Source organism: Pseudoliparis swirei, chromosome 19 (assembly GCF_029220125.1).
Source record: "Pseudoliparis swirei isolate HS2019 ecotype Mariana Trench chromosome 19, NWPU_hadal_v1, whole genome shotgun sequence".
NCBI classification, from domain to species: domain Eukaryota; kingdom Metazoa; phylum Chordata; class Actinopteri; order Perciformes; family Liparidae; genus Pseudoliparis; species Pseudoliparis swirei.
The window spans coordinates 4,314,784-4,325,970 of NC_079406.1; the positions used below are offsets into that span (position 1 = coordinate 4,314,784).

The following is an 11,187-nucleotide window of genomic DNA, read 5'->3' on the forward strand; positions in this document are numbered from 1 at the left end:
TAATGACTATGCTGCGACAAAGAGGTGAAGATGAGCTCATTTTATTGGTATAAGGCAGCACGGCCGTCCAGCACATCGCCTCACACATGCTCATCGCCTCTCGAGTCGTACAGACTGAAGAATAGAAAAATATAGATTGACACTGGCTGTCAGAATGGAGCTTTTTCTTCTTCTTTCTTCTTGAAACAAGCATACATTATAGTAGAAAATAAACTGTTCGGAAGCAGCTGTCGCCGTTTCTTTCTTCGCTTTCGATACGTTCAGCAACATCCTCACTCATGCTATATCAGAAGAGCCCTTATCCAAATGGAATTACTAATCACTGCACTTTTTTTCCTTCTTTTTTCATTAACCAAGCAAAGGGGTGGGGGGGGGGGGGGGTGGACATCTTGCGGTACGGTTCACGACAACACCCTGAGATAAGAGCATGCATCACTTCGATTTCCACGACACTCAACACGTGGAGGGTGGAAACAATCGTAGGCCTTACACATAAAGATCCTTCACTGAAAGAGTTGAAATGACTAAAAGGAATATTGGTTACGTCACATTATCGGCACTACTAATCTATACTGAATGTGCAAAACATTTGGCAAACTCGTAACACCATTTATTAATGTGCTAAGCCGCGAGAGGAACAACGCGAAACAAGAAAATTGTGTAAATAATTCAGAGAGTTTTCTGTCACGTGAGCTGTTAACACACATGAAAGCAGCTCCGGTTGATCTCCTCGGATGCAAAGTGCAGAACAGTCTCTTCCATGGCCGCCCTGTGCTTATTCATATACACACGAAGGGGAAATGTGATCGTCGGAATGCAATTTTCATTTCTTCTGAAGCCCAAATACTCTCGGATTGGCAGCAGGAATAGTCGCTGATAGCAATAAGAGTAATACTGATGATGATGATGATATTCTTCCTCTGCTCTGTTGGTGATGTCGGTCCGGTAAAGCTCTCCGGGAGCAGGAAAACAACCAATATTGATGATGTCATTGACCTACACGGATGAAACACATGGTGACAGATGTTGACTTTATGTCCTGATGTGTGGATATATGTTTCTACATGACTGTCAACTCACTTTGTGTGTCACCTCCATCTCTGACTGGCCACGCCTCGTTTTCAATGATCATCACCGGGTTATTGGCACCTGAACAAACACATATAAATATATATATACAGTATATATAAATATATATATATATATATATCCCGTATTGTAAAAAGAGAGATGTTTGTAAATATGATTGATTTATATATATATATATTATCTATATATATATATTATCTATATATATTTATATATGTATATATATTTATATATTTATAAATATATATGACGATATGTATATACATTTATTAATATAAATATAATTATACATATAAATATGTATGTATATATGGCTATATTTTTATATATTTATATTATTATATATACATATATTAATTTAAAAGAAAATGTTTACATAAAGAAACCCAGATTACAAATATGAATTAAAGAGCATAGTTTGTCTCCCTTAGGTCATCAATGATCTGCTTTAACTCTAAATAATCATTTTAAATTAAAATAAAAACCTGTATGTAAGCAAGCGGCTGTGGAGAAACCTCACGATGAGGAGGTTAACGAGTCTAATTTACCTTTCCGGCCTGTTGCGCTGTCACTCTCTGACCAGGAGGGGGTGCTGGTGAGCAGTCGACTCTGAGAGTCAGTCAGTGGCTTGGAGGAGAACTGGCGGCCCTCTGCTGCACTGGAGACACGCAGGTGCACTTAAGCAGGGGTACTTATTAATCCTGAATGATCTGACTGGTTAATTTAAATCTGCAAGCCCATAATTCTCCCGCATCGTTAAACTGACAGGAGCTGTTTTCGTTGTGCTCACCTCTTGTTGGCGGGGTTGGAGCCAGTGGGCGATGTGCAGGCCTGCTCCGGGTCCACGTTCACGAGACAGGTTGGGAACGAGCAGCCGTCACCTAGCCTGGAAAGCAGAAAGCACAGTTTAAAGAACGGCAAGGTGGTCATAAATCTGTGTTTTGAAGGAGATATTTATATAAGCAATCAATAGAATTATACGTTGCATATTACATTTTTATGTTTGTGGAAATTACTTTAAAATGAGTCTGCCAGTGGCAATTATGGGATAATGGTTAATGCTAAAACATAGTGTATAGAACTGTAAGAGCTAAATGTGATCATGAAAATACATTATATATATATATATATGCACTGGTTGGCGCTGCTCTGTGGTCCTGTGCTTGCCTCTATAGTCAATTAGATCAGTGGTTCTCAAATGGGGGTAGTGTACCCCTGGGGGTACGTGAAGACACTCCAAGGGGTATGTGAGATTTTTAAAAATCTATTTAAAATTAGTATCCATTCAAAAATCCTTTAGTTATTTAATAAATAGTCAATCAAATATAAGTGTAAGTCAATAAACTGCATTTTATATATTCTATATTAAATCAGACACTAATGGCACAGCGCTGTGTATTACATCTTCTTTTTAAACCACAAATAGTGTAGCGCTGTTTCGGGGGTAACATATTTCACAGGGGGTCCATCACTTAAAACAGGTTGAGAACCACTGAATTAGATAACCAGGTGAGCAGCGAGACCTCTAAGTGTGTTCAGTTAAAGTTGTGACCGATTGCTCATGAATTTTGCTTTTAATTTACAAAACGATTGTGTTATTTATTTATTTTTTTAAAGTTAGAGTCTCACTTTAATGTCACTCTTTCCACAATTCCAATTAAAGCTATTGCCTTTGAGTATTAGAGCGGGTTAGTTTAGATAACAGGTGCATGAAGTCATCGTAACCAGTTGTTTTGCAATTAAAGGAAGACAATAGGCTTATGGATCTGCATCTGAGTGTGTTGTTACGACATTAGATAATGTGGGTTTATACTTTAATAATTGGACTGTGATTGCCAGGAAGCTGTATATTTATAATATTATTCCTTCTGTCGACATGAATTAGTAACGTTATGCAAAGCTGGAGCTCCTGCATGGATTCGCTGTTGTTGTTGTTGTTGTTGTTTACTGAAGCCGATGCTCGCTCGACTCCTCTGGGACTTTTCCCTCTTTTCAACCACTTTGTTTCAAACTAAGTGACAGAGCTCTTTACTCTAGTCCCCGCGTGACTTCTCTGACATCCTCAGACTTGAACCGCTCACCGTTGAGTATACCTCACCTCAGAGTTTCATTGTGTTTTTGAGTTTGAATGAAGTGGGCGCTTTATAGTACACTATAGTGTGTAGACTGGTTAGATTGTGGGTCGTATTCATCCAACCGCAAAGTGGTGGATGCAGACACACCTGGAGGAGATCTGCACTCTGACTGCATCTTTCATATCGTTAAAGATGGAAATGAAGCTTTAAAACACTCTCAAAATGAGATATGTCGAACCAGCTGACAGGGCAAGTCCTCAATAATTAACACTTTGACTAATTGGATTCTCTTTAAGTTTTGCCCTCCTGGAGACATTTCATTTTTTTAATGCCCATATTGACAAACTCCCAGAAGAACTTACCCGGAGAACACGGGAGCCGGCCAGTATTTAACCTCATCCCCAAAGACCTGGCGGAAGTTCTTACCGACGCCCAGACTGAAGGCGTTCTTATCGGTGCCGTGGCAAAACACCGGAGCTCGCACCGCCTCTGAGGGGAGGAAGAGGAGGAGGAGGAGGAATAAGTGCAGCTCTATATGATCTATTATTCAGATTGTTGGCAGCAGCTCGTTCACACAAACGATTTTCCGCGGAATGAAAAGTATCTTTTGTTGAACGGGAGACTCAGATCTCAGATCTGTGCCGCCATGTCTGTCACTAAGCTGCTTACCACTCTGAGCCTTGTGTCTTTTACATCACGCTGTGTAACACACACTCCTACGGGGTAATCCGCTCTCACAGAGTGTGCCACTGTGCACGCATAACGAGAAAAGAGCTCCGTCTGATAATGGAACCGGGGCGGCTCGTCAAAAATATCTGATGAGGACGCAGGTGCCTGATGGAGTCGAAGAATGCAACGAGGCATTTGTTAGAGGGGAGACTGTGTGCTGCACAACCGATGGGGTGTGTACAACCACGGCATCCACAACACACACACACACACACACACACTCAGGGGTACATGAGGTGTACGCCGCCTACCGAGGGTGGATCTGTTCTTGCAGACCAGCCAGCAGTGGTACGTCAACAGGGACGCCAGGCTGACGGAGAACGTGGAGGCGGAGAAGAAGAGGAACAGGATGTGGAACTTGGCCTGCGTGTCTGGGAGGCCGTTCTGAAGGGAGAGGGGGGGGGGGGCAACAAGACAATCAAGACAGAGTGGACAGCGAGACTGGGTGGGGGGTCTGAGAGGTTTCTACTCTGCTCGGGTTCTATGGTCGGAGCTGATGGAGTCTGACCCGGTGCCACTAACTACAGCGGTCGGTTGGGTGGTGCATACCATGTATTCCCTCAGACGGATATGTGCTTTACCTCCAGCCTTGTGAAGACAGAAATAAAAACACAGAACGTCTTCAAACGCCCATTCGGATGCGATTGGATATATTTTGTGCTGACCCGACAAAAAAAAAAAAAACACACACACAATGTATAATCGATGATCGGTGCTGTGCTGGTGAAGCCGTGTACTTACCAGCCAGAACTTAATGAAGTACTGCAGGTCCGTGGCAGTTATAAAAAGGCAGTAGAGCAACGAATACGTCAAGAACAGCATGAAGCACTTGTAGTTGGAGAATCCCACGCAGTTGTTGACCCTGCGACACGGCGAGAGGGGAACGCCGTCGTTAGTGCACGTTTCAACCTTTACTATAGGAGATGGGATTATTTCGAACATCTGAGTACCTCTTGGGAGTGTGATGGGGTGTTTGTGTACAGAAAATTAACTATTTTCCAGCCTGTTCTGGGATGGAAAACAAGGAAATGCAGCTCAAATGTTTGTCTGGCTTTTTGCAAGAAAACGCTGAATCAGCAGGTTGGTTCCATGTGAATTATCTGAGGACCTCCTCTTCTCAGACCAATTCTTCTCTGCATTTTAACCCAGCCTTAGTTATTCAGGAGCAGTGGGCTGCAGAGAAGCGCCCGGGGATCAACTGGGGGTTCAGTGTCTTGCTCATGGGCACTTCGACATGCGACTAATGGGGAGAGCGTGGATCGAACCGACATCCTTGAACGACCAGTCATCCCCACTGAGCTACAGCCGACCCCAAACTGGAATAACAATGATCCTGCGAAGCCTACCGAGGCCTTTAAATGAAAAGAACCCCCCAGAACCCCTCAGAACCCTCTAGCCGCTCTACGTACCATGGGCAGTGGTGATCCATCTTCAGGATGCATCTGTAACGCAGCAGGTTTCAGACGTCAGTGCGATCGAATCTGAACTCAAGCCTACCAGATCTCTCAATTGTCGCGAGAGCCTTTTACCGGTCGCAGACGGAACAATGGTGACACCGGTCGGGCTTCAGCAGCTGGCAGCGGTCACAGAAACGGATCGCTGGGGAGACACGGGCCACTTCAATCAGACTCCAAAAAAAAAACACTTGACCTCAGACTTCTTGTGATGGAGGGATGGGGGGGGGGGTGGTACTGTACTGTACCTCCAGAGTTGGTGCGCGTGTAGATGGGCAGATCCCTGGCTATCCTCCTCAAGATCTCCTGCTGAGACTCCCCGCGGTCTTCCCGCTCCAGCAGCTCTTTGTCCGAGCAGGACAGGTGGAACTGTGACCGAGGGGAAGACGGACAACAAGCGTGATGCGGCAGAAGCTCCACCTGCGGGCGCCGGGGTTTTATTTTTTCCGTGGTGAATCGTACCCTGACTCGGAGTCAAATACGAAATTTTTTTTTTTCTCATTTCAATTTGGTTCTTTGTGCCTCAGCGGGCCGAGCGGGCGAGTTATTACTTTCAGCTATACACGCTCGCGCCGATTTATGATTGAACACCGGAAACCGAAATAACGACAAAAAAAGGCTTTTCATGCGAGGCGGTTGTAGAGGGAGGCTGTAACCTGCATCTGCCTCATCCTCATCCTCACTCACACTCACCTCCTTCAGGGGGCTGGCGGGCCGGGTGAAGATGGTCTGCCAGTACGCCCACACGAACATGACGAAGACGACGTGAAACACCAGCAAGTAAATCACTGGAGGCAGAGACACAGAACACGAGGTGGTCGTCATCCGCCATGCGACTCAGTAAACTGAATATTCCTGACGTCCAACAGCATGACGCAACACGTACCCTTCTCTGCGAGGTGCTCGATGGACTCTGAGGAGAGAGAAAAAACCAGGGCGCAGTCAGGCGTGCGTTTGGGGTTAAAGACTTCACACCCAAGTGAGCAGATCAACACGGGGAAACCTCTTTTATTGAATCCTCCACTACACCGAATACAACTGCACCTGTTTGACTGACTCCAGATCAGCAGAACTGAAAAGTGATGAATCTGTAAATCCTTCATAAGCTCAACATACAGCACGCTCCCAGTCGGACAACAGTGTTGCTCTCGAGAAGAAAGGTATTACTGTGCGCACGCACACACACACACACACACACACACACACACGTATGCACAAAGCAGAAAGGTGAGCGAGGAAAGGTGAGCCAAGTTGCCGGATCGAGGCGTGCAGCCAAAAACCACGGGCGTGCTGCCTTGCCAGCCTTAAAAGCCCCAGAGTCTGAAAGTGAAGCCCAAAGTGTGTGTGTGTGTGTGTGTGTGTGTGATTAAGAGTGTGTGTGTGCGTGGACGTACATCAACGCGCCTCTGAGAGCATCATGGCCATCGTCGTCTCTTTTCCTTTTTGCATTCTTGCCACAAACAGATCAATCTTCCCACGATGCAGAAACGGAGCCAACGACCACCTGACCGAACCATTTCCAACAACCTTGGGGGGGGGGGGGGGGGTCAGCCGCGGGTCGCTCGGATTATGTAAACCGCACAATGGGATTAACTGAGCCGCCCAACTAGAGGTGTCAGCTGACGAGTCTTTCACACAACTGTCTCTGTGTGTGTCTGTGTGGAGCACAGGCCGGGCCCCCCCCCCCATCACAATGTGGCTCTTGTTTTGCAGGATGCAAAAACAAGACGCTTAAAAAAACGGTGACTTTGCCTTTCTGTGAGGGGATGACTCACATCTCATAGCGGCTGTAGAAGAGGTGCATGCTGGGTCCGAAGCTGGCCACCATCCCTGGTGGGGGGCGGGTTGAGAAACGGTTCAACATGTGTGTGTGTGTGTGTGGGGGGGGGGGGCAATAATAAACTGTACATATATAGCTGTTGTTTATTCATCGCGATGAATGGATGAATGCCAAATAAACAACTTTTAGATGCATGCTAATTAAATGATATCAATAAGCAGCTGTTGTTTATTATAGTAACTCCAGGGGGGGGGGGGTAAAATGAGACCCCGACCACTCCTCCAACGCAGCGACACATTTCCTTTCTCTTTGTGGTTGTTTCTGCGTCGTTGTTTTTCAGTATTACATTTTTTTGCATCTCTTTGTGTTCCTTTTATCTTTTTAGGCTTTTTACATTTCTTTGTGGGCGTTCCCGTCCCTTCTTCCCGATTGTTTTGCATCTCTTTGGGGTTCTTTCGTGTCTCTTGGTGGTTTATTTTTGTATTAAATCTCTTTGCAGTAGTTTTTGCACTCCTTTTTCTTTTAGCATCTCTTTGTGTTTCTTTGACAACAAGCCCGGTCAGTGTAGTCCATCCATGCTAACATGCCAACAGCTGTGACCTTCTGACTCCTCCAGGAGGGCCCCACCGAGTTCAGGAGGGGGCCCCTGCTGGTGAACCCAGGCTTGTGGCACTATGACTCCCCATTGAGTCTCAATGATTGGGTAGAAAAGGCTCACATAGAGGTGTAGCCTAGATAGCGAGCCTGGCTCTATTTAGAGAAGACATCCTCGTGTTTATCCTCTGTTTGGTCTCATTAAATCATCTCCAAATCACCCCCCTCCCCCCGCCTACTTTTCTTTTTCCATACAGAGGAGATCTGATTTCCTCGTGGTCTGACAAGCTGCCAAATGGAGCGCATGAGTCGGCTGCTGCGAGTCCTCGGAGACATCCAAGAAACCATTACTCACTATCCAGGTCAACTCTGTGCTCGACCGTCTGCAGCCGGAACCATCCGACGCTCAGATGGTTGCGCCGGCTGCAGAGAGCAGGCGGGCGGGCCTGACTCAGAAGCCATTACCGGAACACTCCGTGCCAACAGAGAGTGCATGGCGGCGTTGTGGTGGAGGAGGATATCAATTCAGATGATGAAGCTTATGCATTAAGTCTTTAAGATAGTGCTGATGGAGGGCTCTGGTGGACTACAGATTATGGACCTGATGCCCTCTGGTCAGCTCCTGTCAGAGCAGGTGGTCAACACATGTTTCCCAATTCTGTCTGTGGGATGGACATACCTCACCTGACACCATCACATCCCGAACATCACGAACAATACGCTGTCAATCCCTGCTTCAACTGTTGTGGTCATGGGACTGACACACACACACACACACACACACACACACACACACACACACACACACACACACACACTGCGAGAATAACAAAACATGGCTTCTGCATCACAACAATTATAGCCTGGACCACACACTATCAACACGGATGTCTCTACACACGCACACACACACACACACACACACACACACACACACACACAAACACACTCACACACACTGCATGAACAACACAACATGGCTTCTGCATCACAACAATTATAGCCTGGACCACTTCAACACGAATGTCTACACACACACACACACACACACACAAACACACACACACACACACACAAACACACGCACACACACACTGCGAGAATAACACAACATGGCTTCTGCATCACAACAATTATTATAGCCTGGACCACACACTGCTTCAACGCGAATGTCTCCACACACACACGCGCGCGCGCGCACACACCTCGTCCTGCCCAGACGGCTGGTCTCTTACCTATGCAGAGCTGCAACACATAGGCGTAGTAGGACCACGCCACTACGAGGCCGATGAAGAGGACCGGGATCCAGTACACAACTCTCTTACAGCCGCTCTTGACGCTCCGCGAGCCCGACGGTGCCATCGTCTAGGAGAGGATCATTTCTCGTGCGCATCCGCGTGTGTGACTTACTCTCGGTCCCCTCCCTCTCCTTCCTATGTGTGAGCGCGCGTGTGTGTGAGTGTGAGCCGCGTCTTCCTGTCACCGCGCACCGTGCGCGTCCGGCTGCGATCAGCCTGGTCGGCGGCAGCTCAGACGCAACATCCTCTCCACAACATCCCGCTGCTGCGCTGCTGCACTGCCCCCCCCCCTCTGTGCGCGTGCCGCTCGGGCAGACGACAACACGCCGTCAGACAAGCGCACACGTGCACACCACGCGCACAGAGTCTGCGCCGCCCCTGCCCGCCTCCCCACAGGTTGCCATGACGTCCGCGGGATGCTGCAAGCCTGGCACATTTCTTCTCTTTTTTTTTTTTTTCCTCGAGCAGATGGGTTCATTAAGTTCACAGAGTGAGGGAGTGGTAACGCCGTCTGTGCGCACGGAAACGCGCGCGCGCGCACGCCGCAGAGGCACGCGGGTTCTGTTGAAGGACATGGTCAGTTATATGTCCAAAAAAGAAGCTACTATATTGTATTTATTTCGAAGTGAGAAGTTACTATTCTATCCCCTGATATGTTACCATATTAGTAAACTCCAACACACAGAACAATAATGGTTCTTTTAAATGGTTCTCTTAAAGGCTTTGTCATCGCCTACTGGAGAACCATTTTGGAAATGGTGCCTTAAGGTTCTTTGAGATACATTAATATAGTTCTTTAAAGAACTATTTAAGGAAATGGTTCTTTAAAGAACCCTGATTTGAAAGCTTCTTTAAAGAACCAGAAATGATGCCTTAAAGAACCATTTGTTAAGGTTCTTCTAGACACCTTTATAGGTTCTTTAAAGAACTCTTTAAGGAAATGGTTCTTTAAAGAACCCTAGTTTGAAAGGTTCTTTGTAGAACCAGAAATGGTGCATTAGAGAACCATTTTTTAAAGGTTCTTTGAGATACTACAGGTTCTTTGAAGAACTCTTTTATGGTTCTTTAAAGAACCCTGGTTTAAAAGGTTCTTTATGGAACCAGAAATGGTGCCTTAAAGAACCATGTTTTAAGATTCCTTTCTTGGTTCTTTGAAGAACTCTTTAAGGAAATGGTTCTTTAAAGAACCCTGGTTTGAAAGGTTCTTCCAGAAATGGTGCCTTAAAGAACCATGTTTTAGGATTCCTTTCTAGGTTCTTTGAAGAACTCTTTAAGGAAATGGTTCTTTAAAGAACCCTGGTTTGAAAGGTTCTTTGTGGAACCAGAAATGGTTCTTCTATGGCATCACTCTGAAGAACCATTTCGGTTCCAGATGGCACCTCCATGTTTCTGTGTGCACTTCTGTTCATGTGCCAAGCCACCATATCGGGTTTCTTCATGACCTGACGGTGCAGGTGGAGCTCTCACCACACCTCTGAAGCCGTTCTCTGAGCTGTAAAATCTGCTCTCTGTTTCACATCTCACATATTCACTTCTTTAAGACAGTTGTTGAATGAATATTGTCAAGAAGAAAATAAATAAAGTTTTGGTTCTCCATCTGTTGTTGTGGGCGGGTGGCACGCTGCAGCGCGCTAACAATATGCACATCTCAGTCAGAGAGCAGATGGCTAAGTAATGTGTTAAAATATTGGTTTGTATAAATATAATGTTGTTAAAATAACACACACAACATGTGTGGGGGATTAACCAGACGGGGAGTGTAAATGTCCTTTTATTATTAGCCACATGCTGTCCACATTGTGTGCATCATGGAGAGTGAAATGCCAAAATCGGTGATGTAGATATTGCCGAGGTGTTTATTATTTAAAACCTTTTTAATTCTGTCTTACAGGAACATTCAGCGGACGTTCACTGCTCATATTATGAAGATTCCTCTGTGTTGCTGTTATTCAACGAATTAAATGTGTCTGTGAAAGACGCTCTTGAGCTTTATTTTGGGAATTGTAGGAACTCAAATACCATCTCGGCCTCTGCTGCATCCGTTTTTTTATCATTTCTTTCTTCAACCTGGACGCTTAATGCTAAAACTTTAGACTCTGAGGTTGTTTTTGTAAACTGGATCGATCTGAGGGAAACTTCTACAACATAGAGGTAGGTGATGTAATGCC

General features: G+C 45.8%; 1 protein-coding gene across 3 annotated transcripts; it reads right to left on the minus strand.

Annotated features, from left to right (window-relative positions):
- Positions 1-25: 25 nt before the first annotated feature.
- zdhhc2 (zinc finger DHHC-type palmitoyltransferase 2) lies at positions 26-9,291 on the minus strand. Of its 3 annotated transcripts, XM_056438744.1 has the most exons (14): positions 8,957-9,286; positions 6,234-6,260; positions 6,041-6,135; positions 5,596-5,716; positions 5,423-5,492; positions 5,303-5,335; positions 4,635-4,755; positions 4,443-4,481; positions 4,145-4,277; positions 3,527-3,653; positions 1,880-1,975; positions 1,638-1,747; positions 1,081-1,149; positions 26-996 (listed from the first exon to the last, which is right to left on the minus strand). In XM_056438744.1, the coding sequence occupies exons 1-14, from the start codon at positions 9,081-9,083 to the stop codon at positions 989-991; spliced, it is 1,176 nt and encodes a 391-aa protein (XP_056294719.1). In that variant the 5' UTR covers positions 9,084-9,286; the 3' UTR covers positions 26-988. The 3 variants fall into 3 exon arrangements, 2 of the variants coding, with proteins under 2 accessions (XP_056294719.1, XP_056294720.1); XM_056438745.1 differs by lacking the exon at positions 4,443-4,481; XR_008834571.1 differs by lacking the exon at positions 26-996 and having other exon boundaries at positions 1,638-1,742; positions 8,957-9,291.
- Positions 9,292-11,187: the final 1,896 nt, after the last annotated feature.

Bases quoted from the DNA above. Each gene is read 5' to 3' on its own strand.
- zdhhc2 (XM_056438744.1), bottom strand. From the start codon at position 9,083: ATGGCACCGTCGGGCTCGCGGAGCGTCAAGAGCGGCTGTAAGAGAGTT. The intron at 4,756-5,302 runs GTACGTAGAGCG...GCCGTGTCGCAG, and splicing joins ATGGATCACCACTGCCCATG to GGTCAACAACTGCGTGGGAT. The intron at 4,482-4,634 runs GTAAGTACACGG...TGTCTTCACAAG, and splicing joins ACTTCATTAAGTTCTGGCTG to GCTGGAGGTAAAGCACATAT.